Here is a 27,949-nt window from a genome sequence, read left to right on the forward strand (position 1 = left end):
TTAGAAAGTACATTAGTTCATATAGATAATGAGCAACCAGCGATTTCAACAGTTAAGGGGTTAACCAACCAGGACACACAAATCCAAGTCAATGTTTCCATTTTATTGGAAGAATAATTTAAGGAGTTGAGAATAATGTTGTGATTACATGATTAATGTCATGACTTCAGATCTCTCTGAGGGAAACACATCAACTAAAAAAGAAAATCACCAAAGTGAAGGTTTAAAATTAAAACAAATTTACTTCGCATTCATAATTTTCCTACAAAAGCATCCTACCTTTGAAGAAATTGATTATTTTTTAAAAAAGATTGTAGTTATGATGTTAAAATGAAATGGTCATAAATGTTTAACTTTTTTGCAAAAACCTGCAGAAAGAACTTAAATATTATTCAACAACTTAAATATTATTCAACAACAAAACTTCGTTTAAATTATACTCATTATTAGCATGGTTACATCCCTTCATGAAAAAGTGATACCACGTGATCCACTGTCTGCGTGATCTCAACTTCCCTTGTGACTAGTGATAGTGTAAAAAGAGGCTTGGGGTTCAGTGGAAAAGGATGCATCACCTATCGCCCTGTTCATTGTCTTTAAACTATTTTGAAACTCTTTGTAATCTGTAGATAACTGATAGATATGTACATTGCGTGCTGGCTGGCGAGGATTTGATTGATTTCCTCTCTTCTCTGTTAAGGGGAACCCAGTCTGTCTCCATTTGCAGTTCATCTCAAGTTCCTTTGCTGCAAATAAATTTGTACTGTTTTGACTTTTCCTTTGCATTGGTTGGTTCATCTGCTTGATTCCTTCATAGCACATGAGTAATATAAAATCTTTAACGTGCTCATTTTTATATGTGCATCAGAGTCGTGATTCTACCTTTTCCTGAAAATTTTTATTGCAGTAACATTGGTTACCACTATATAAATTTCAGGTGTACGTCATAATATATTTCGAATTCTGTGTAGAACCCAAAGACTAATTACAATCCATCACCACACACATGTGCCTAATCACCCCTTTCGTTCTCTTCCCTTTCCCCTTCCCCTCTACTACCAATCCAATCTCTGTCGCTATGCATTTATCTTTAATTTTTCTAAATTGTCTTTAACCCACTCATCAGCAGACTTAGAGCACAATCTAAAGCCAAAATATGTCACTTAACTTTTTCATTTCTTTATTCATTTAAGAATTCAATAAATATAACACTTGTTCATCATCCACCTTTGATTTTGCTAGCACACTATTCTAATCAACAAAACTATTTTAATGTAAATAAGAATAAAGTATCCCCAAGACCAATTTTAAGACTTTTAGATACTTTGAGTTGTAACGAATCTTTAAAAATACACCATTTTATTAGCAATTATCATAATTTGTGCTTATACATTCAGATGATTATTTAGTTTATTTCTGTCTCCATCTCTAGATGGCAGTCCCTTTCCCTCCCTGTCTCCCCCTTTCCTTTACTTTTCTGAGAGCCTGGTCTTGGAATAATCAAGAATGGAAAACAAATAGTAGTCTAGTTACCCAAAAGATTCTTAGAAAACACTACGGCAAATCTTACTCAAAACAGAGACACACATTTAAAACTCACACTCACACACACACACGGTTTGAATAAGCCCCTCTAAGTGTTTTCTCCTTTGTCTCTTAGAGAGAGATTTAGGGAATGAGAGATGGAATCTGATTCATACCTGATATCCAGATAGGAGATTCGACTACGTAGTGCCCACTCCAGGGCTCCTGAGCTGTCATCAGTCCGCATCGCCCATACGGCAACTGTTCATAGTAACTAGCCACCAAATTCCAAGCAATTGTGCTAAAAGATTTGTTTGATAAAAGAGAAACACCAAAACAGCTTGTGATAAAAATGTAAATGTCTAGAAGTCTATAGTAAATAAACGGACCTTACCACAGTTTATAGAAATATATGTAAATGACCACCCAAAACAAGAAAATATAAATTGCCTAAGTTCATTCACATTTTGAAACATCCAGGGTTGGAAGCATCTAAATATTTTAATGGTGAATCACACAATAAAAAAATACAAATGTACATGAGGCACACAATTTTTACTAAACAATGGTGTAGCCAGAGATGACTCATGCCCTATCAGTACCAGAGGTGTCATAAATTTGAGTCCAATACAAACAAAGATTTTATCCATACCTGCTTTCCTTTTGACAGTCAGCCTCTTAATGCCCCAGTTTCATGACATAATTTTATGAACTTGACTCTGAGCTGTTGCAAAGTTAACAATTGAGAACCTTGGAGTCACACTGCCTGGGTTGAAATCATGGTTCCACCACTTAACCTCTCTGGATCTCAGTTTCCTTATCCGTAAAATGAGGATAATAACTGTACCCAGCTCATGTGACTGCTGTGAGGATTAAATGTACTGATGCATATGAAGAGTACAGAACAAGGGCTGGACTGTAGTACTCCTATGATTCTGCTTCATCTACAAGTACTAATTGGATCAGCTTGCTGGGCTGTATTTTGGTCCATTCTTTCAGATGTCCACAGCTGGTGTTGAACCCTAAGATTGTGACTCTGTGGTTCTCAGGAAAATCCAAGGGCAAAAGGGAAGCTCTGGACCCTGGTACTGCTGGGTTCCTCACAGCTAAAAAAAAAAACAACCCAGAGCTTACCCACAGAATTTACTTTTTTGTATTGAGTCCTCACCCATCATAAAATGACAGACTGATATTAGAAAATCAAAGCCTTCTAAATTCTGTCAACACAAAGTAGAAATAATAGACCCAATTTTCAAAAATCCTTACTACCAGTGAAAATGCTGAGTTCTCATGATTTTCCCCATAGATCGCAAGATGTATGGTATCTCCTCTGGCTAGTGATAGAAGTACAAATTAAACAACCTGGAGAACATTTTGTAATATCTGCGAAAGCCTTTAAAATCTATAAACCACTGACTCAGACTTTCATTCCACTTCTAAGAATATACCCTAAGGAAAGAATCATAGATGTGCACAGAGATATTTCAGTGTGTACAGAGCTGTTAATTAAAAAAGAAACAACTTCCATTTCCAGGAAGAGGAGCATGGACAATGAGGTATAATATATTTTCTACATCAGTGTTTCCCAAACTTGTGCAGCATCAGACTCATCTGGGGCACTGGCTAGACCGACAGGGTCCCAGGAGCCTTCCCTAGAGATTCTGATCCAGCGCATCCGAGCAGCTGCCAAGGAATCACCATCACAAGGGTCTCAGGTGCTTCCTAAGACAAGGCAAATTTTGGAAATTCTACTTTATGTAACAGAATATACATAAGTATTAAAAATGATGAAGTAGACATATACTTAAAAAAGTGAGAAAAAGAGGGGCTGGCTCAGTGGCATAGTGGTTAAGTTCACGTGCTTTGCTTCAGGGGCCTGGGGTTCACAGGTTCAGAGCCCAGGCGAGGACCTACACACTACTCATCAAGCCATGCTGTGGTGGCATCCCGCATGCAAAATAGAGGAAGATTGGCATGGATGTTAGCTCAGGGCCAATCATCCTCAAACAAAAGGAAGAAGATTGGCAACAGATGTTAGCTCAGGGCCAATCTTCCTCACCAAAAAAAGAGAGAGAGACAGAAAAAGAAAAAGTTAAATGTTAAGTGAAAAGCAGTCTATTTGGTAAGTATTACATAGTATGGTCTTAATTTTATATTGAAATTTTATACTTATAAGTGGGAGAACATACATCAAAAATTTGAGGGTGATTACTTCTGGACAGCAAGATTAGGGGTGATATTGTTTCTTTCTTTGTATTTATATGCAGTTACTAAATTCTCTGCCATTAGCATGTATTACTCTTAATATCAAATTCAGTTATGATGACCTAACTCTCCATGATAAGCATCTTTTCTCTCAGAAAGAGAAGAAAAAGAACAAAGGTTGTAAGAAGAATATTTCAGTTCCCATTAACATCACAAAAGTATGTATTGGCTTGCTTTTGGTCTATTTATCATTGTTTTAGGAAGCTAATTTGAATCTAATTACAATTAAAGCTTCTCAAAGCATTTAAGAAATGCTTCCCTGAGAAATTAAAGAGTCTGTGTTCTCCCTTAAGAACCTCTGTTTTGTAACAAACAGTTAAACAAATTAAGTGATGATTTGAGTAACTGATCAGGCGGATTAAGAAGTAGACAGTCCACAAGACAACTTGCCTGGCCTTTTTAAAAGGTCACTGTCGGGGCCAGCCTTGTGGCCAAGTGGTTAAGTTCGCACACTCCGCTTCAGCGGCCCAGGGTTTCACCAGTTTGGATCCTGGGCACAGACATGGCACCGCTCATCAGGCCATGCTGAGGTGGCATCCCACATAGCACAACTAGAAGGACCTACAACTGGAATACACAGCTATGTACCAGGGGACTTTGGGGAGAAAAAGGAAAAATAAAATTAAAAAAAAAAAGGTCACTGTCATAAAAATGAGGAAGGAAGGAAACTGTTCTAGATTAAAAGAGATTTGTAGGGCATGACATCTAAATGCAATGCATGGTGCTTGATTGGCTTTTAGCTTTAAAAAAAAAAGCTATGAATGACATTTTGGGGACAATTAAGAAAATTTGAATATAGACTAAGTATTAGAAATATTTTTTAAAACGTTCCTTTGCTCTTATGTATCAAAATGACATTGTGATCCTGTAGGAGAATATCCTTATGTTTCGGAGCCACATGCTAAAATATTTAGGGGTGAAACGTCATGACATCTGTAACCTACTTTATCATTGTTCATTAAGATATATAGAGAGCTTGGCAAAAACCATAGAACTGCGTGTATTTTACTATGTATAAATTATATCTCAATTAGCCTGACTTCACTCAATTCAGAATATATTCAAATATAGAAAAATAGATCAATATAGCTTAGGTGTAGGTGAAGCTAATAAGGAAAAGTGTTTACAATCACTGAATGTAGGTTATGAGAATATAGAAGTCCACCCTACTTTTTTCTACTTGTGTTTTTGAAATATTTCAAAATAAAAACTTTCAACAGTTTTTAACAACTTACGAAGTCATGTAGCCATTGATATAATTCTGATTCAATACTCGAGCCCAGCAGCCTGCACCCACATCATTATTTAAGGTGCTGAAATCTTCAGAAGACCAAAGCTTCTTCTCAGTCAACCTCGCATCCTTTACTGTATGGGTCCCAGGATAATGAGCTCTAGAAAAGAAAGGGTGGGAAGAAACGGGAAAAGGTCAGAACGTGGCACTTTAGCTGTTTGTTGAGTGAATAGAAATACATGTTTTCTTCAATGTTTTCTTCTTTAAAACAATGGGCAGCTTCCAGGTAGATGTCAGACTGACCATAAGCATCTGCTTCCGTTCTAGTGTCTGAGGATGCTCTTAAAATGAGATAAACCCATAACAATACACAGAATGGGAAGGAAGATCATCCATGGATGAGAAATTTCTATCTGTTTCTGAAAACATAGAAGCATGTTGACAGATGGAGGTAACAGAGGAGACCACAGTCTAAAACACTCCAAGAGATGAATGAGGTGGAGACAGGACTCAGACTTCCCAGGGGAAGTAGAGAGCTTGGGACAGTAGGAAGGAAGGAGTAAGAAGGAAGCCAAAACTAAAACTAATGATTCTCTTATATAAAGTGGTACTTCCTCCCTTAATCCCATCCCTCGCAGACAGAGGAAAGAGAGCTTCATATTTATTCTAATGCAAAAACAACAACAACCCACAGAGAGTCCTGTCTTGAATAAAAAGAATAAACTACCTTGGGAAAACTCTAAGTTGTTATCCCAGAGCAGGGGTGGTTCTCCCTCTGGGTGAGCTTGCCCGGCAGAGAAGGCAGGGCAGGATTTGCTACTGGCATTTAGTGAGCAGAGGCCAGAGATGCTGCTAAACATCCCACAAAGCACAGAGCAGATCCCCACAAGAAAGAATTATCCAGCGAAAATATCAAAAGTGCAGAAGTTGAGAACCTCTGGCCCAGAACAATGAACCCCTCCCTTATTCTAGCATTTGAGAGGAGTCAGTCAGTTAAAGTATAAATGCATATTTATTATTCCAGGAGGAAAATACTGCCATAATGACGACCATGGAAGTTAGTGATTATTGAATAAAAACTACTAAGAAATTTCAAATGTAAAATAGGAAACAGACTGACAGTTAATAAAATAATAAGAGAGCATATTAGCTAATTAACTTTCAGGACATCAGTGTATACTTTTTAGGCCAACAATTATTTGCAAAAAATTTAACAATAATACAAGCAGAATAATGGAGAATGGATTATATCATAATTCTAACCTTTGTAGTTCGGCGTAGTAGCATTCATTACATTGAAAGAGTGATCGTGAAGATCTGTCTTGGTTTCTAGTTATTTAATTCCATTTAAGTCATGAATCTTTTAAGAAAAAGTCCTACTTGGGAATTCATTAAACCTAGTAAAGATAAATTAGGGCACAACATCAATTTGGCATTCCAGGATTTCACGAGGAAGAAAAGAACATATAATAGAGAAAATTCAAAAAAAGTATTATAGGAAAATGCGGTTCCTACCAAACTTTTGTCGAGTCACTGAACTCTGTTGAAACAGCCTATCTGTTCAATATTGTGAATATACGCCACAGAGACCCCAGGAGCAAGTTAGCACCTAACAGGGTTAAGAAATTGTTGTTCGGCCACCAGAATGCCCAACTCGAAAAATCTGACTACTGATCTTTGTGACAATATAATTTTAATAAATTTTTACATTTTATATTTATTCTTATATCCCAGAACTTCATCCTATGATCATGATATTCAGCTTTGACGCCTCAACCAAATACTCATTTTAAGACTCATCTAGTTGTCACTCAGTCAAATGTATGTTTGTGTATCTCTGGTTAATATATACTTGTGTAAACAATGAAAGCCTGGGAAGTAATATGCTATTATGTTACTAACGATCTCTAGATGTAAGGATTATGAGTAAGCTCTAATTCTATTTTTACACTTTTCTACATTTTCCAAATTTTCTATAATGAGCGTGCATTATTTTTATAATCTGAAAAAGTCTCTGTTTTAAAGTTATAGAAATAGGTGTCACTCCCTCATTCAGAAAACAATGGAACTGTTATACTACATTTAAAACCTGAGTGTCACTCCCTCATTCAGAAAACAATGGAACTGTTATACTACATTTAAAACCTGAGTGATTTATTAAATGATCTGAGCAAAGAAGGGCAGAACTGATACTAAAATCCAGGTCTCTCCCAATGTCCAGATCCATTGCCAGTTCAACAAAATGGAAAGGTTATATTCTTAAAGGAGAATATAATTTTTAAATGTATATAATTATGCAAAACATCTCTATCATTTCACAGCATGATTTTTCAAACTTCAATGGCAAAGTTATGATCATTGAAAGTAACCAAAGTCTATCCTAACAGAGGAACATGTTTGCATTAAAAGAAAATTAGAACTTATGATATACGAATGGCCAATAGGCACCTGAAAAGATGTTCAATCTCACTAGTCATCAGGGAAATGCAAATCAAAACTACACTTAGATATCACCTTGCATCCCTTAGAATGGCTATAATCACCAAGACAAAAAATAACAAATGTTAGAGAGGTTGTGGAGAAAAGGGAACCCTCACACACTGCTGGTGGGAATGCAAACTGGTACAGCCACTATGGAAAACAGAATGGAGATTTCTCAAAAAATTAAAAATAGAAATACCATATGACCCAGCCATCCCACTACTGGGTATTTATCCAAAGACCCTGAAATCAACAATACAAAAAGACTTATGCACCTATGTTCACTGCAGCATTACTCACAATAGCCAAGAATGTGGAAGCCACCCAAGTGCCTATCGACTGATGACTGGATAAAGGAGAAGAAGATGTGCCATATATATATACACACACACACACACACACACACACAATGGAGCACTACTCAGCCATAAAAAAGACAAAATTGTCCCATTAGCAACAACATGGATAGACCTTGAGGATATTATGTTAAGCGAAATAAGCCAGACAGAGAAAGACAAACACCATATGATTTCACTCATATGTGGAAGATAAACAAACACACAGATAAAGAGAAGAGTTTGGTGGTTACCGGGGGGAAGGGGTAGGGGGATGGGCACAAGGGGACATTTATACAGTGACCAACAAATAATGATGTACAATTGAAATTTTACAATGTTATAAACTATTATGACCTCAATAAAAAATAATAGCACACTTGTATTGGCTCAAAATATTCAGATATTAGAAATGGATGTATTCAGGAATTTGCATAAGGAATTTTCTTTCAGGGTTACAATACTGTAAACATAATGAGTACCTGTGGATTACGATAATGTGGTAGAGTCCAAACTGTGTTGTGTCAATGTATATTTTTATCCAAAAATGTATATTAAAATTGAATGTGTGAAAAAAAGAAATTAGAACTTATGGACAAGGTGGATCATGGTAAGACTCCAGTTTCTGAAACTCCCCAGTACTCCTCCTGAAACCAAACAGATCAACCAGACAAAGGAAAGGACAAACCCACTGACAATATACTCATCAAAACGAGGTGACAGGGAATCTCCGGAAGTCCTACAACATGAGGACTGGCCCAGGCTCAGCAGCCGGAATGTGGAAACTGTGAAAATGAAAGGGGACTAACAGGTACTCACCCCCATGGGAGTGGACCCTACCCTAAGCGGAGGCATGAAGAACAACAGATGAAACTGGGAACGTCTTCACAGGCTCGAAGCTGGGGGTGAACGCCAAAACAGTGAATTTGCTAAGAGATCAAACCCAATACTGCAACAGTTTACACCAGATTTGTCCAATAGAAATATAATGTGAGCCATACGTGTAAATTAAAATTTTCTAGTAGCTACATTTTAAAAAGTAAGAGGGAATTTTAAAGATATACTTTGTTTAACCCAACATATCCAAAATATTATCATTCAACATGTAATCAATATAAAAATTAATATTTTACATTCTTTTTTATATTAAATCTTTAAAATCTAGTGTGCATTTTACACTTACAACACACTTAAATTTGCACTAGCCACATTTCAAGTGCTCTGTAGCCACATGTGACTACTGGCTTCTGCATTGGACAAGGGAGGCTTAAAGCCTTAAGAATTTTAGAATAGGTAGCAAACAATCCTATCTGGAACAGTAGAGCCTCACCGTAAGAATAAGCTGCTTGAATTAGAATCCAAATGGAATAAGGTAGGAAAACTTAGGGTGAGAGACAGACAATATTTAGACAGTAGGGAGAATAGGACACAGAGAGAGCAGACCCCAGAAAGCACTGTAACTGCAAAACAGAAATCAGCAAACACAGCACCGGCCAAGCACGACATTAACGGGGCAGGGAGGGACACTCTTCCTAGGGAGGTGGGAGCCTCAGACTAAATGTCTCATGAACAAAATTCCATTAAGCCACAATAGCCCAAAACTGGAAACAATCCAAATGACCACTAACAAAGAACAGAAGGATAAACTGTGGTATATTCCTACAAAAGAATGTGGAACAGCAACTAAAATGAACTACATCTACACCTGGCAGCAGAGTTAATCTTATCAATATAACGCTGACCAAAATAATAGATACTCTAAAATGCCGTTTAAATAAAGTTTTTAACAGGTGAAATTAGTCTATGGGGTTAGAGGTCAGATTAGCAGTTGCCTTTGGGGCAAAAGAAGAGGCTAATGATTAGAAAGATTTCCAAGGGGGGAAATGTATGTATGTTATACTTCAATTTAAAAAATTTTAAGGAAACAAAACTATTAGACAACAGAGGTATATGAAACTAAATTAAGAGACTTATAGACTAATTATAAAAAAAGAAAAAACATTTTAGAAAAGAAGACTAAAGTAAAAAGAACATAAGATAGAAGAGACACTGTGGAAAACACAATAAGGGAACTAGAGAATAGTAAGAATAAAATTCAGAAAAGCAGACAGAAATAAAGAGATAAAAAAGTTTTGAAAGAAATATAGAATAAAGGCAATATGTAAAGGAGATCCAAAATGTGTAACTGGGGCTTCTAAAGAGATAACCAAAGTAATGGAGCAGGATAATTATTTAAATTAAAATTTAAGTAAACTTTACTGAAATAAGAAAACACTTAAATATAGATATTGAAAGGGCATATACTATATACCTGGAAATCATAACTAGTGTAAAACTACTAGACTTTAAAGTTAAGAAAAACATTCTCTGGACATATAGGAATTGTGTCAGAGTCATTTAATAAGGAAAAGAAAATAAGTCTGAACGAGGGCAATACACTCAAGAATGGCAGAATCACAAGACTGAAGAAGCATCCTGTAGAACAGAGCTGCTCTATCCTCCTGTATATTGTTTTGGACTTTTACTCAAGAAATAAGCATCCGTCTTGCTTAAACCACATACTGTTTTGGTCTGTTAAAACAATTTAAATGATATACTAACACTTGGAAGCTAGAGATGGAAATGTCTAACATAGTTCAGCGATCCAGGGGCCAGGCTATAGTTTCAATTTTCCCACCATGGAAATAGAGGTAATCCTTCATACTGGAGTATAAGATAAACATATCTACAAAAAGATATCTGCTATTCTTGGAGAAGTTTCGTTGACTAATATGAGGCTTTTTGGTTATTTCCATTCTGCAAAGATATGGAATTCTCAGGAATGAAACAGAATATCTATGTGAAAAATTAAGAAATATTATTTAGAGCCCCCAGACTACAAAGAACTTAGTGACTTAAAGAAAAAGAGTTTATTCCACTTCCATATAATCATCCCAAGGTAGAGAGTCAAGGTTGGTGGAGGCAGCTCAGTCCCAAGAAATCACTGAGGCAATTAGGTTCTGTCCATTGTCATCTTCTCCATGGTCAACATGGTTGCTTCAGATTCCAGCAAATAGGAAGCAAAAGGGGAAAAACAGAAAGTACCCAAAGACTTAAAGTGAAACCCAAAGGTGTTACTTACCACTTTTGCTCTAATTTCATTTCCAAGAACTTAATCATATCACTACATGTTAACTGCAAAGAATGCTGAGAGTCTTGCCTTGTACCCAGGAAGATAGGCTAGGTTTTGGTAGACCACTAGCAGCTTCTTCCAAATTAGGATAAATGAGAGGTGCAAGAGAGGGGGAGAAAAAAAGAAAGGAAAAGAAGTCTGGCATCAGAATTCTCAACAGCAACACTTTATGTAAGTAACCAATGGAGTAAATTTTATGATACTCAAGGATGAAGAAAATGTGAGTCAAAGATTTTATATCCAGCCAAACTATTATTCAAGTATAAAGGCCACAGATAGACAGTAGTAAACATGTAAAAGATGAAAAAATATCGTTCCCATTAGCACTTCCTGAGAAATATAGTAACTATTAAGTTTTTGACATTCAATAAACTAAGGGAGAAATCAACAAAAAACTTGAAGGTGAGCATTACATATGCTTAATGGTAGAGTCAGACTAAAAGAAAGAGAAATTAAATGGTATATAAATATTACATGCTCTGATAATGTATAAATAACATAGCTGACAAAAAATAGAAGGAGGAAGTAAAGTGAAATGTAAACTGAGTTTGCCAATTGGCTTGGAGTAAAAGGTTACAACTTGCAGCTGATGAATCAAGATAGTAGAAGCTTAAGCTCATGTAGCAGCACAAAGATTAAGAAATTCTGGTAATTAAAATTCCAATGAAGAAGAGAGAAAAAGAAAGGAAGAAGAGGTCATGAAATAATTTTAGTATTGCTTATAGTAAACCAATAGACAATATCTACATAGAGAGGGAACTAAGAGTGTTGTATAGAGCAGTTTCTCAACTTCAGCACTATTGACATTTTGGCTGGATAATTCTTTGTTGTAGGGGAGTTATTCTGTGCATTAGAGGATCTTTAGAAAGATCCCTGCCTCCACCCATCAGACGCCAGTAGCATTTACACCAGTGACAATCAAAAATATTTCCAGATATAGCATGGGAGGCAAAATTATCCCCAGCTGAGAATCACTGGCATAAAGTACTAGTATAAATGTAATCAATAGAACCAAAAATCAAACCTTGCTGAATAACAAAAAAAAATAACTCCTTAAAAAAGAGCAAAGAAAGTAAATCACATAGCAAAAGATTTTGTATTTGTGTGTGCGTATGTGTATATATATATATATATATATATATACATCATTAAATAACAAAAGATAATATAGTAGAATAGAAAACAAAGCCTTCAGTTATATCAATAAGTATAAATGAGTTTAATTCACTCATTAAAATATGAAGATTTTTAGAGCAACTAAAAAAGCAAAATCTAAATCTACACGTTATGCAAGCAACACACCTAAAACAAAATGACCTTGAAAGGTAAAGAATAAAAGTATGAGCAAAGATATATCAGGCAAATGCAAATGAAAAGAAAGCAGAGTCTCTATTTTAGTCACATGCAAAGCAAGTTGAAGAGTTAGGAACTAATTTCACAACATTGCGTTTATGACTTGTAAAATTTAACTACTACTCTGCCCCTTAATCTAAACAAAGTCATGTTTTATCACTCCAAATAGTAACACAATTTTTTAAAAAGTTACTAATACTTTTCATTGTCATAGAAAGATATCAAAGCATGGACATTTCAAAGAAAAAGGAATGAAATATCAGTTACACAAATATCAGCTTTAGTTGAGTAAATACAAGGAAGCTGCCTTCTGAGAATGTGATCAAATGGGAGGAGAAGGCAAAAAAAACACAGTCAATATCCAGGGCAAGCAACCAAAAACTTAGTTTTCACAGCAAAGCAGTGCTTACCCTATAACATCAATCACCTTCAAGAGCTCAGGGTCAAGCAGCATAGACGCAGCAATGGGCTCCCAGAGATTATCACTCGCGATGATTTTCACTTGCTGGAGACCTTGATAGTTGAGCATTCTTCTTAACACCTTTGAGAGAGAGAAACGGATCATAGGGAAGGTTACAAATGAGCTTTCAGCTGTTGAATTATGACCAAGATAGCCAAAGAATCTTCAAAAATCAGCATCCTAGATGATAGTGTCAATATTATTTCTCAATAGAAAAGTGCCTCCTGTGGAAAATAAAAGCGTTATCATTAAGATAACCTATTTCATGAGAATGCAAAAAGAAAAGAAAAACAAACCCAAGAGGGAAAAAGGTTTTAGAGGGATTTTCCCTATGACTTTAAAATTATGTTTAACCACAGAAAATTTGGGTAAGAGCGTGGAAATTAAAAAAAAAAAAAATCACAATACTACTACCCAGAAATAACTACTATATTTTGGTATGCATTCTCTTAGGAATTTTCTTATGCAGACACAATGATAAAATTAGGATCAAATTAAACCTACCATTTGGTAAAATGCTTTAACCTAGCATTTTATTTTGAGTATTTTCCAATGTCTTTAAAGATTCAAATTTGCACTTATCACTATGGACATATCTAGTTTTTTTCTAATGCTATTCTTAGATCATCACTTCTAAGATTACTTACTTTTATATACAGCATATATTTGAAGAACGCTCCAAAATATACAAGTCTATATGCTGTGTTTTATAAATAAGTTTCCAACCCAAAGTCAGTATGAATAGCAGCATTTTTCGAGCAAATTTTTACCTAGTATATTTTCAAATGTTGCTTTTGTCATGGAACCCTTCCCTTCCCCCAAAAAAGCTTAGATGGAAACCCTATTTATAAGATAAATGAAAGGGAAGCTGTTCTGGTTGAACTGAGTGAGGGTCCAGAGACACACACATCCATTTCCATCAACCACCCTCAGATCTTAGATGAGACTTTCCTGACACAATTTAAAAACCACATCACTGAAAACTAGAGCAAATCATAGATTCAACATAAATAGCAAAAATAAACTTAAAAGAAACAATAGCCCTGCCATCTTTACATAAACCGCTTGTTTGTATTGTATTTATTCTACTCTTAAAAACAAATCTTTATTATTTCCACGGGCTATCTTACCATATTACACGGAATATATATTCATTAAGCTTATCAGACCTGCACACCTACATTCATTTGCCATTATTGAACTCTCCCCAATAGGCATTTTAACAAACAGAACACGAATTCCAATAAAATCTTGCTACAAAAATAGTAAATACAAACTAAAAGTTTTTACATCCTTTTACGTATTTTACTGTGGATAAACTAAAGGTTGAGAGAAAAGGGAATGACGTCTGAGCTGTTTAAAACACTGATGATGAGTCTTAGAACAGCAAGTCATCTTTCAAACCACGTAAGCTGAATTAGAATGCAATGGAATCAGCAACAGTCACTTAATAATAAAAAATACGTAAAATAAAACAACCACCTCAGTTGCAGACCATTAGTTTAAAAGAAAGAGGAACCAGATTCTAATGCTTCCTTCAAATGAAATGAACACCACTAGAGAGATACATGTATAAACACAAGAGAAAAAAATAATAATAAGCTGTGAAATGTCAAATTGGGGTAAATAAAAAGTTTACCACTTTTCACTATTAAGACCCTGCCGGAACACCATCCCCCCAGCACAGGGTTGGACAGTACACATGCACTGACGGGCCTTTCTCTGCGCCCTCGCTGCTCTCAGCAGACCTGGACTCACAGCACTCATGACTTTGCACCAACAGCCCTGGTCCTTCAATCTTACCCCAGCTCCACTGCCCCACCTCCCACTCCCACCCCACCCCCACTCCCACACTCTCACCCCTTCACTGGGAATGCCTGCAGCCTGCAGTTGACCTTGAGGTTCCTGGCTCTGGATGCAATCCATGCTATCAAATCCCACCACTACAGATGAGTTAAAATGTGCCATTACTCCAATGAACATATTGGCCCACCAGTGGCTCAGTGCTCCCACTTTTCCTCCCTTGTCTAGTCCATCTTTCCCCTAAATCCCTTGACCTCTCAGTCGTGACTTCTTTGCAATGTCATTCCCCTGTCTTAGCAACTTGGGAAGTTCCTGTCCATCCCGATTCCAACTATACGTCACCTCCTCTAACAGACTTCCCTAAGCCACCAGGGCAGAGGTGTCATCTCTTCTCTGTACCTTCTGACAACAGACGTGTATAGGCATTATTCTGCTGGAGAAATTATGACTGATGTTTCAGCTGTCCATATGGCACTCTACAGCCCCCAAATGTGAACTCCTCTTGGGCAGGAACATTATTTTATTCCTTGTATTCCAAGCATGTGCACAATACCTGACAAACTAGGTGTTGAGTAAATGCTTGCTCATTGACTGAATAAAGAAAGAAAGAAATTTAGTGGATATTACCTACTTAAAAACATAAGACACTCAATTTAAAGAAATTGTTTTAAAAACTGAAAAAATATAACTGCAAATCATATTTCTTAGGGAAAAGACATGTAAAATAAGGCAAAAGGAACTGAAAAGTAAATCAGAGAATAGCTCCACCTGAAAAGTTAAACTGCCACTTGTTATTCAATGACAAAAGGGGTTATTATTCTCAGTTTTTCCTTTCCTGAAAAATAGCAATAATAGTATTTACCTTATAAGGGAGGTAATGAGAATTAAATGGAGATAAATATTTAGGAAAAGTAGCTCAGAAATAACATACCTTTGCAAAAATTATTTGCTATCATTTTGCTAATCACAAATAGAAACATATAACACACTGCAATACAACAGGCATTCCAAAGAAAGCAAGGACGAGGCGATATACTAGACGTTTTGATATAAGACAATGAAAGAAAAAGCTACATTTCTTGAAGTTCCAAAAGTCTAAAATGATAAAATTGTTTTTATACTAATTATCACAATTCCACAAATAATGAATTTTAAAATAGGAAATTCAACACAATTCTTCAGACAAAGGTAATTCAGGGCTTACAGGGAATTACATATGCTTCAACAGCAGGAATATAAGCATTATTAAGATTTTGCCTGAATTTTATGTCACAACTAGCAAAATAAATAAATTTGCTGTAAAAAATACAATGTTCCTATTACTAATTTCCACAGGGCCATAAAGGATATATTCATTAATAACTTAGAGATAAAAAGATTTTAAAGTTGTACATACCTTGATATAATCGCTATCAAATGTCCTCTCATTCCAAATCTGCAAAACAAGAAGTCGAAAAGCCTGAATTGAAAGTTTTTAAGTTTCAGAAAGTAGACCTTATCATTAACATGCCACTTCTCTCATCATCTTTCACATCATCTGAAAAGCCATTTTTCTTACTTTGTGGAATGTTCTGTGACAGAATTTATAGATATTTATAAGATAACATAATTTTTAAAATTAAAATATTAGTTTTGAAAAATCTGAAAACATTTGGTGAGTATTTTTCAAAAAATCATTTATTCCAGAGATTTCTAAAAATGGAATATTCATTCAATCATTCAACATATATTGAAAATGCAATGTGTGCCAGGAACCATACTAGGCCCTGGAGTCCTAACAGACATGGGGGTTGTTGTAATAATTCTTACAGGATCCCTACAGGCACATCTGAAAGCCAAGGATTAAGTACGCTGTACAGCAGTGATTTTGTTAGCACACACAGAGAAGCACTATGATGTGCTACATTGCAAAAGCAAACTCTTAATGAGGATAAAAGGAACATACACAACTCTCGTAGGTTTAGAATGTAGGGGCGTTAGCTGGTGTGCCCCTTTAAAAACCATGTGTTCTTGAGGCTCCTGTCTGGACTACAGGATAGCACTCACGATGGTGACAGTCCTGGGCTTGGCTGACCCAGCTGCTTCCTTGTGGGAGAGTTAGCACCAAGAGCCTCGTGGTTTGAGGGAACACAGAGGCCCCCCAGGGACCTCTGGTCTTTGGAACGCAGGTCATACAGGGATGATCCCCCTTGGCAAGCACGCAGGCTGTGTTCTTCTGCCTACTTAAGCAAGCATCTCTCAGGGGGCGGTAGTGGCTGCACGTTGCTGTCCAGCCACCGCCACTGGACCTTCCCCATAAGTAAGTCCCAATAAACCCATGTGTCTCGTTCACTGTCTCTGGGTCTTTTCTTTGGTCTCTCGGCAACCTGTCCTACACTGCTCACCCAGATGGGCGTGTGGCAGAACAAGAATCATGAAGCATGAGGTCTGGGAGCTCAAAGAGAACTTCCATGACTTTGATTGTGCAGCTGAGAAAACCGTTAATAAGAGAGATGGACCTAAAGTCCAGTGACACAGGAAAGAGTTTCTTATCAAAGAAGCTCTTCACCACGGGACGTGATTATCAAGAGTCTAAAAAAGATGTGAATCACCATTATTTCCCAGAAACATTTTCTAAGTGTGACTTTACCATAATAGAAAGCTATTAGACCCAAATCTACATTTAGTCTCACTGTGAGTTAAAAATACCCTAACATTTAAGAAAGCTCTCAAATACAAAACAATTTTCGGTTATAATTTGGAGAAGGATAACAAAATCAAGTATATTCTTTCTTCTGGTTTCCTACAGCCCTTGGCTCATCCTCATGTCCTATATCATCCTGCGGTACTGCATTTATCTGTTCCAGCGTCTACCTCTCTTGCTGAACTCCTCAAGAGCTTATTAATCCTGGTATCTCTAGAACAGAATAGCCACAGTGCTTGCAACACAGCAGGAGCCCGATAATGGCTCGCTGACTGCATGAAAACTTTTAAAATCAGTTTTGACAGATGGCATATTAATGGACAAAAGTGTATGGAGACCCACTACGTGCGTGTATAAGGCTCTGCAGGGTGCAATGCAGCCTGAGGCACACCTCCTGCCTGCCAGCAGACCAGCTGGAAAGACAGGCTATCATGTTTTACATTTTTTAAATCATTAAAATGTGTTAAATAACAATTTAGGATAAGGGCAGGCAGATTTCAGCCAGCCTGCCAAATTTGGCCCATCTTTTGTATTTTCATAGCTTGAGAGCTAAAAATGGTTTTTACAGTTTAAAATGGTTATATAATTACCTACACAATATCCTTAATAATATCTTTTGACCCACAAAACAAAACATTTACTCTCTGTTCCTTTAAGGAAAAGTTTGCCATCCCCTGCTTAGGACAACAGAAGACACATAGAGCGAAATGAGAGCGATCATTAAACTGTGTAGGCAAGAGTGTACTGCTGTACGAACTACAGAAACTAAGGAAAGCTTTGAAGAAGAACTGAAGCTGGGTGGTACCAAAAACAAAACAACAACAATAAATTAAAAAACCAGTTCAGAGAAGGTATATACTTAAGTACAGTTTTCAAAAGTGGGAAGAATTTCGGGGCTGGCCCCGTGGCCGAGTGGTTAAGTTCGCGCGCTCCGCTGCAGGCGGCCCAGTGTTTCGTTAGTTCGAATCCTGGGCGCGGACATGGCTCTGCTCATCAGACCACGCTGAGGCAGTGTCCCACATGCCACAACTAGAAGAACCCACAACGAAGAATACACAACTATGTACGGCGGGGGGGGGCTTTGGGGAGAAAAAGGAAAAAATAAAATCTTTAAAAAAAAAAAGTGGGAAGAATTTAGACGGGCAAAGAGGAGGAATAAAAGAATACATGTAGTTAATTTGTTATGATCTGACACTAATAGAACAAATTAGTCTCGTGACAAGACATGGTTAGTCAACAAAGTGCCACAGAATCAAATTACTTGAAAAAATTACAAATAAATGTCCAAAAGTTAATCATGTTTTAAATATATTACTAACCCCAATATAATCAATGTCCAAATCATGATAATACTTGGCACCCACAATCCAGCTCACGACATAGTAGGCAGTCAGCTGAAGATTTACATAGGGCCAGTTGAAACCTTTTCCCAGCCATCCAGGGAAGGACCACGGCAACCCTGCAGAAGGAAGAGGCAGAGGGGGCGTGGGTATAACAGGGCTGGCACTATGAAAAACAGAGCAAAATAAACCAAAAAGAACACAGGCTAAGCAAAAAGCCAATACAGATCCGACTAAAGGAAAGGTTATATACTGTGCACAAATTCTCAAAATCCCTTCTCCTCTATGGACACTACTCCTTATTGAGCTCTAGATTCAGGTTCTATAATTTCAAATGCTCTTTCTAGAAAAAGAAATAAAAACAAACAACAATAAAAACACCTGTCTCAACTTGGTACTTACTAATAGAAAGAAATGCAACCTACAATTTCATTTAACATCCCTACCATCTGCTATAAGGATGTTCGATATTCAATTTCTGTTCTCTAAGGTCAACAGTGAGGTTTATGCTTAACTACTTCTAAGAGCTAAGTATAATACAACTTCCTCATTCACTAGTACATCTTCTTACAACTTGAGGCTACTTAAAATATTAATCAGTCAGGTAATCAAACGTAGCAAAACTAGTTTGTCCTTATATCAATATAAATGCCAATGACTCAATAGGGAAACATACCTTTGTTAAATGACAAAGATCAAATAATCCACATTCTTCCATACCTTATTATTTTTAAGTGAAAAAAATGAGTAGAGAAGCACTAATTAAATTCTAAATCCTAATTCTGTTACAAATATATTAAAATAAGCTCAACGGTTAAGTTTCTTAACTGTTAATATATATTACTAATCTAGTTCATCACTGAAAAAATCAAAATCAACATGACGAAATGCTTGTTTTTCTAAACACAGGAAGAGATTGCATCTACCTAGAAATGTGACATTAAAATAATGGTACATTTTAAAACAATGAAACGCAAATACATTCTGAAGGCCACCATGAGTAAGTCTTTGTTAGGACACGGATCAGTATGCCAGATTTTCTACATCTAAATGAGAACTGACCTTGAAAGCAGCCCGATGGGCCTGGGCTGAGTATGTGCTAAAGTCAATGATGCTTTTTACTGCTCAAAACATTTCTGGAATGTCTTACAAAAGTCCGTTTAGAAAGAACACATGGACTCATTTTTTTAATTTGGAAAAACTTATGCTTGTCCCTTAATTTGACTGTTGAAAGTGATTTTAAAAATATCTTGAAATCAAGTCTACAAAATGGATCTCATTAGTCTCACTTAATTTAGTCTGAATACGTTAGGCTTTTTCAAAAAATCAAACTCATTTCCACAGATGATGGTATGCCACCCCTGTGGATGTTTGAAATATTCCACAGGTCTGTACGTTGCTACAGGAGAACTGGGAAATGAATATGGTTCCATCTGAGAAATCATGCAACAATCCTGCCCTAGAACCTAAGCTCCCCAAGGACAGGAATCGAGGGCTGGATTGTTTGGTATCCCCCGTGCCTGGAACAGTGACTACCACATCTACCACACTGCTGAGGTTCAAAACAATCAAACAAAAAAGGTTTGTATGTACTTCTTCTAGAAATAGGGTCTGCTACTGCATGTAATATACAATTTTGCAAATAGGGTATACTACTGCAGGTAATATACATTTTTATAAACAGTATTGCCCTTTTACAAATTTTGATGAGAAATTTTGTTGAGGAAAGTAGTTTAGCATCACAAAAAAAAACGGAGAATGGAATTAGGTTCTAAATCTGATTTTGCTGTTTACTAATTATCTGACCTTAGGTCAGTGGCATAAACTCTCTAAGCCTCCACTGCTTCTTCCGTAAAATGAGAAGAGCAGTATCTTACTCCAGAGGTATTATAAAGATCAGACATAATATACAAGGACAGAGAAAGGGTCATGCCTGGCACATGCTTTGCTTCTGGGTAGCATATGGGTAGTATTAACACCATTATTAGTACTTCAATATTAATACAGACTCCACATAGATGATTCAGAATTTAAAAGTTAAAGGAAAACAAACTGCAAAAGTATGGCAAACTTCACTTCTTACCCATGAGAGTAATGTTAGGGTTCCGCTTCTTAGCTTCCTTCATTAACCACCACTCATATCCTCGGAAGTAATTCTCATCTAGTGCATAGTGCATGTGGGAGGGCTCAGTGCCGTCTGCATGGGAGAGAACACGAGAGAAAGGAAACTCTCCATCAATGGTGTGGCGCAGGGCCACTCTCCCCTACACACATACACTCATTTCACAGAAGTAGTGTCCAGTTTCAATCCTGAAGCACGGCAAATAAGAATAATCTTACCTAACTTGAGGATGGTTGATCAAAGCATATTATTTCATCTTTTTTCATTTTCCTAAGCATCATAAAGGTCTTAAATAAGAAAACCACAACTTTCTATTATCAGCAGTGTTAAGAGAAGTGTTATCACCTCACATAATTGAATATCCCCAGGACTGCATTCTGCTGGGCTTTTGTTCTCTCCAGGGTTTTAAATTCCCACGTCCAACTTTAAGTTCACATCACCTCAGCTTCCAGCTTCTCATTCTTGGATGTGAATTCCCGGGCTCCTAAGCCCCAATTCTCATACCGTATGCCTTGAGCCTATAACATGCCTTGTTAGACCAAGACAACAGAGTTTTGAGAAAAAAGGAATGAGTACACATTCCCATTATAAGAAAATTCTATACTGACCACTATTATGTGTTAAGGTAGGTAACTGACATCAGTCCTCATGTGTTACTACACATCACAAAGATCTGCCCTTGTTAAGAAGGACCTCACAAGGAGAAGGGCCCTTGCTCTTTATTCTTTAAGGTAAACATCAAAATTCGCAAGAACTACTTGCTTCTGCATCTCTCCCTCTAATTTAGCATCAGCAAACGAAGCTGACCAGTCGTTTTCAATTCTGCATAGACGGGTTTGACCATAAAATATATGTTCTCTTACAATAGCTTGGGGTACCAACACACAGATATATCTGTTTAATAAAAATTACTTCCAAATCACTAACAGGAATACAAGTATATGGACAATACTCTACAGTTCACTATAATGTAATCTGACCTATAATTTTATTGTGAGTTTTGAACAAGTTACGCATTTTCCCCAAAGGAGTCACTGCTCATTGCTTCTTATAAACACGTGTGTGTGTGTGTGTGTGTGTGTCTGTGTGTGTGTTCGCACATTCCACTTCGGCGGCCCGGGGTTTGCTGGTTCAGATCTCGGGTGCAGACCTATGCATGGCTTCTCAAGCCATGCTGTGGCAGGCGTCCCACATATAAAATAGAGGAAGATGGGCATGGATGTTAGCTCAGGGCCAGTCTTCCGCAACAAAAAGAGGAGGATTTGTGGGAGATGTTAGTTCAAGGATAGTCTTCCTCAAAAAAAAAAAAAAGGTGACAATGAAGATTGAAGATTTAGTTGTTAAAAATAATTTTGTTTTTAAAAGAAAAAAAGCTATATATTTTAAAATATTGATCACTTACATTTTTACCACATATTTTATTTAAAGCTGATAACATTTTACATGTTTTATACAACATTAAAAGCTTTCTTTTTCTAACTTTTCAATAAAATTCCAAACTGTCCCTATGCTCTGTCTAGTGAAGATAGTTTTTAGAAAACTGTGGATTTGTTTACTACTGATTACTTCAACTAAACATGCAATCTAAAGTCCAAATGCTGTTTTTGATGGAAAAAATGCATATTTTGATATAATTTTTAAAAAATAACTAGAGTAAAAAAGGAATAAGAAACTACTAAGCAATAATTGATATCAAAAATGTTGGCATCATTTCTATTCTGAGATCACAGCCCATAAATTTAGGTATAGATTCAAATGTTGGGGGAAAACAATCCCATTTCCCAAACATTCCTACCTGTTGTCTGCCCATCACCACCTATTTCGACTTTTAGAATATGCAAAGAGGCACCGAAGTTTGGCTGGGAAAAGAAGCAACAGTATTAACACTCTGCTTCACTGCATGAAGGACAAATCACTTCAAGACAATTACTAATTACTACCTTTCGTGTTACAGATGAGAAAACCAAATAAACAGCACCTTATTCCAAAAGTAATTTGCCATTTTTAAAAAAACTAGAATTGTGAAGGGGACAAATTCTATCGGTGAAATTAACCATACAGTTTCTACAATATCACAGGTACCAACAAATAATTATTTTGCCATTACCTTAAAGAGATAATCCAATATTTGAGAACGATAGGGCTCTGGGTAATTTACTAGAAGCCGGGAAGTTGCCTAAGAAAAGAAATTTCAGAAGATGAATAAAACAAATCCAATCACAAATATTTGTTCATAGTGCTTATGCACTCCACCTAGCATGCCCATAGGTAGCCAGCTCTTGGACAGGGCTGAGCTGTGGAAAGTCACTTCCCAGCTTATTTGCTTGCCTGGCTTTGTTTTGCCCATCATGGGGTAAACAGGACTGTTGTCCTCATGATTACATGATTACATAAAAATCTTTCCTGCCCTACATTATGCTGTTAGAACTGTGTATTTTGCAGTTTCTAGGTTATTTCTCCCTCTGCGTACTCATATCCTTAATACAGAATGTGCCACTTAAAGCAAACATACCACATCATTATGCAAGCCTATAGCCCCATTCAATGCAAAAGATTCGTCAAAGGCAACAGTCAGTTAAGAGCAGTATAACCAAATATTGAAACGCACCATCAAGCAATAACAAATAACCATGTTACTAATCACATTCCCCAAATAAGGCCTGGATTGCAACCAGCTGTTTACAACCAGACCAGGTAGAAGCAGGAGGACAAGTTTTTCATTCAAAGGCCTTGGGATAACTTCCTCCTCCCTAATCTCTGAAACAGGATGATATTAGCCAAAATCAGTCACGTGCCAGACACCATCCTAGGTACTTTATATCTTTCCTCACAAGTCTCCTACCAGGCAGGTATCACTGTATCCCCATAAAAGAAACTGATGCACAAAGATGTTAAATAACCTGCCTAAGGCTGTAGAGTGAGTGACAGGGCCCAGAACAGACCCTGGGCAATCTGCTCTTAAGTCCACAGGGGTTTTTTTGGTTTTTGGGGGGTTTTTGGTGAGGAAGATTGGCCTTGAGCTAACATCTGTGCCAATCTTCCTCTATTTTGTATGTGGGACACTGCTGCAGCGTGGCTTGATGAGCGGTGTGCAGGTCTGCCCCCTGGGATCCAAACCCTCAAACCCCGGGCTGCTGAAGCAGAACACGTGAACTCAACCACTACACCACCAGGCTGGCCCCTTAAGTCCACATTCTTAACCACTACACCATGCTGCCTTCCCCATATGATATGAATGAAGTTTAACGAGAACTTTCCAAATACTTACTGCCACAAACTGTGCAAGATACCAGGGACTCCATAGAGAAGTTTAAGGCAGTGTGCAAATATAGTGTTGCAACCATTTTCATTCAATCAGTATTTATTTACTTATTTATTTATTTGGTGAGGAAGCTTAGCCCTGAGCCAACATCTGTGCCAATCTTTCTCTATTTTGTATATGAGACACCACCACAGGACAGCTTGACAAGCGACGTCTAGGTCTGCACCCAGGATCCGAACCCACGAACCCCAGGCCACTGAAGCAGAGTGCATAAATTTAACCACTATGCCACTGGGCCAGCCCCTCACTCGCTATTTATTGAGCTTCTAAGATGAGTAATGCACTATATACAGGGACACTGTTGGATGTCCTATCAGATTACATAAGTCTCCTACACCAAGTTATGAAACAATTCTCACTTTAATAATTTTAAACTGAGCTAAATAAACAAAATAACCAAAGACTCCATTTTTCAGCAAGTCTAAATACTAGATTTAATATCACAAGTAAAGATAACAAGCTGGATGAATCTTCATTCCATGAACTATTGGCTACTCCAGGTTTAAACCACAAAAATAAAAAGCAGAATGGTGGTAACAAAGGACAAATACGTTAGCCAATTAGTCCACAGGTTACCTTGAAATATGCACCAGCACTCATGAGGTTGAACATTAGGTAATGAAAGTGCAAAGATCAAGAAGAGTCAGTTGGGTTGGTTAGAGAGATTTGTTCCCCCAGCAGAAGGTCAGATCTGTGACCAGGCTACAGACCAAGTCATCCGCTGTAGTGTGGGCCCTGAGAGTTGGCTTTTTCTCTTTGTAATACAAGTGCCTGACTTAAGCTTTGATTGCTGAAGCATCCACATTTCAATAATAATTATGTTTTATGGTATATGTACTTAAAAATATTTCCACAAATCTTTTTGGTAACTTAGCGTTTTGCTAAGTTAAGTGATGGAAATTCATTAAAAATATAGATCACTGTGAAATAAGACAAAATATTGAAATATTAATTACTGAACATGGGTTTACCTACTTTTGGTTTCTTACTACAGAGAAACTAAAGATATTTGGATCTGTTAGTAAACATACCCTGTGCAACACTGAAAATCATACTATTAAGAAAAAGAGGTATATGCTTCTAGAAATAATGAAATGTAGACAGAAATTTGACAGTCTAGAGAATGCTGGTATAACAGACAGTTCACAATTGCTTATTTCCTAGTTTTCACTAGAAATTAAGGTTTTTAAGAGTTAAGAATTCTAATTACTATACATAATGAAAACTACTAGAAATAATAAAGGAAAAATCTCTATGCAAGGAAACTAGGATGTATTTTGGCCAAGAAAAGGCATGAGGGATGGAGATCCATTTTTATTAGGGGAAATGAAAGTAATTTTGTCCTAAAGTAGACAAACTAAATGGATATAGAAAGTGGGGAAAAGAGAGAAAGAAGGAAAGAATTTTATTTTGTGTAGTCAAGCCAGCTAAAACTGAAATAAATTTATGATAAGGAATATTTTAAAATAAACTTTGATAGTGCACTTATGTAAAACTAAAACTTAATTTTCTTTCATTTGACAAAAGGACAAAATTTTCTTAGACTATTGTTCTCCTCTTGCTGAGATTGTGAAAGGTTTTTCTTTACTTTTTAAGTAATCTGCCTAGGAAACAAAGATTCTGTGTTGTATTAAAATAATTTCCTGTGCCTCACATTGTCTTTAGCACTTCTTGGGTTACTTAGGAAAACTGAGTCTTCTCTACTAAAAGAGCTAGTTGTTTTTAATAACTATGTAACTTTCTGTATTGCCTACTAAGTCTTTGTCACTTTGGTTAAATGGATAACTAAGTATCGTTTCACAGTGATCTATGATCCTATTTAATCGTTCTAAAACCTTTCAATAATTTTGACAAACTTCTCAAATCAAATTCTAAATGAAGTCTTTTTGACCTTGAACTAACTTTGAGATTTTCCAGAGGGACCTCAGAATATTTCAAAGGTTTTTTTTCCTCTCTCCTTATAAAAAGAGAGACATTAGAGGGGCCAGCCTGGTGGCGCAGCAGTTAAATGCACACGTTCTACTACAGCGGCCCAGGGTTCCCTGGTTCGGATCCCAGGTGCGGACATGGCACCGCTTGGTAAGCCATGCTGTGGTAGGCGTCCCACATATAAAGTAGAGGAAGATGGGCAAGGATGTTAGCTCAGGGCCAGTCTTCCTCAGCAAAAAGAGGAGGATTGGCAGCAGTTAGCTCAGGGCTAATCTTCCTCAAAAAAAAAATTTTTAAAAAAAGAGAGACATTAGATTAATTCCGCATATTTGATATGCTAAACTACAAAGGAAGTATTGTCAAATAAGAAGTAACACTAAACCTACTTCAGGTTATATTTGTATGGACATATATCATTAATATGTGTTCCAGAAATTATATGAAATTCCTAGACATCTGCTATGTCTTGGTATAACATTATCACTTGTAATTCTGTTTTATCTTAAAATGTATCTTAAAATTTTATCTCAAAACGTAGGTCACAGAAATAACCAGATTTCCTTGTAAAGTGCATTATAATGAACACTCATCAGATTTTTAACATGGTCATTTTTAAGTCTTTTTTTCATTTACAGACAGTTACTGTTGTACTCTGAACCTTTGGAAAAGTGTTTCTGAAAGGTGCTTAAAAGGATTCTAACAAGTATAGAGTTCTGATAACTTTCAGATCATACCACTGAACTGAGTAAGAATTTATACAACTCTAAGGAGAAACAGGATTTATAAGACTGCTAACAAACAAGCCAGACCAACAAGAATTGATTACATGAGACTGAAGGAACTGATGAGGATGCTTATAAGTTTTACGACTTTTTATTTGAAACAGTTGGTTCTTTAATGTTTTGTTTTTTCCAGATTTAAGGTAACGGTTTTTCTTAAGCTATCTACAACTTACAACAATTTGGTAAAGTATAGCCTTGTGAACAAAGATGAAACAATTATATTTTCTCCCTACTTGATCTCTCCAAAATTCAGCAACTCTTCATGAGCATTCTTATTTTCATTACAATATAGTTATTTGCATAAGTTCAATAACAACCTGCTCTCCTTGTAATAGGACACAATTGGAAACATTAGTTATATTACCAAGGCTTTGATTGGAATGTCACATTTGAGAGAGATGTACATAGACTCAGATATGACCATACACCCTTAAGGAACTATGGTTGACTTTATGGGGCCAATAAAACCCCTTGGAAAAATCAGCCTGGTACCCCACTTACAGGATTCTCAGCAGCCTTTCCCAGGTGAGTAAGGAAAGTCACTTCCTGGCAGGCCCAGGAAATGCAGGATATTTTGGGGACCTCAAGAAAAGAATTCATCCAACTCTAAAGGTATTGCAGATGAAGTCTGATTGTGAGTCCTTGGCTTGTCTTCCTAGACTCAAGAGGCTTTTGAGTCCAATCTGAGATTCCTTATGAAAAGGGTCATCAAAGTAGACCTAAAAGAGCCTATATGATCAATCACCATTCTTGCTGCATTAATGTAAATAATCAGGCTGAGTTTAAAGAGACTAGACTTATTTTGCAAGCAAATTAGTCTTACTTTGGTTATCTCTGATATAAGTGGGGCTGCCCATAGAGAAAAAAATTATGTTTCAATGGAAAACTATAGTACACCCTTCTGGATATCAGATTCTAGTCCTGTTAACCGTCTTGGAGATTTGTTTTCTACCGGTAAACTAAACTAGATACTGAATTCTTCTCATTTCTTCCCATATCTGGCTATAACTGTCCAAACCAATGTTTCCAATCTTTCTTCCACCCTTCTGACTTGGAATCATGGAGCACTAAAACTGCCATGCAAGCTAAAGTAGAACTTGACATAAACTTCAAAGAAGTCATTGTTCATGTATGGACAATCTTCACG

General features: G+C 36.7%; 1 protein-coding gene across 8 annotated transcripts in view; it reads right to left on the reverse strand.

Moving 5' to 3' along the window:
- Positions 1-27,949, reverse strand: part of GALC (galactosylceramidase) — a 56,299-nt gene that overhangs the window by 24,620 nt on the left and 3,730 nt on the right. For 7 of the 8 annotated variants that reach the window (XM_046647639.1, XM_046647638.1, XM_046647637.1 and 4 more), the window contains exons 2-9: positions 22,877-22,945; positions 22,565-22,628; positions 20,731-20,844; positions 18,627-18,766; positions 16,021-16,059; positions 12,772-12,902; positions 5,025-5,180; positions 1,701-1,825 (exon numbers count right to left, since the gene is read on the reverse strand). In XM_046647639.1, the coding sequence (XP_046503595.1) occupies positions 1,701-1,825; positions 5,025-5,180; positions 12,772-12,902; positions 16,021-16,059; positions 18,627-18,766; positions 20,731-20,844; positions 22,565-22,628; positions 22,877-22,945 (838 nt within the window). The remainder of the gene's footprint in view (positions 1-1,700; positions 1,826-5,024; positions 5,181-12,771; positions 12,903-16,020; positions 16,060-18,626; positions 18,767-20,730; positions 20,845-22,564; positions 22,629-22,876; positions 22,946-27,949) is intronic. The other variant, XM_046647643.1, reaches the window with a different exon arrangement.

This window comes from Equus quagga, chromosome 20, assembly GCF_021613505.1.
Source record: "Equus quagga isolate Etosha38 chromosome 20, UCLA_HA_Equagga_1.0, whole genome shotgun sequence".
In the NCBI taxonomy this organism is placed as follows: Eukaryota; Metazoa; Chordata; class Mammalia; order Perissodactyla; family Equidae; genus Equus; species Equus quagga.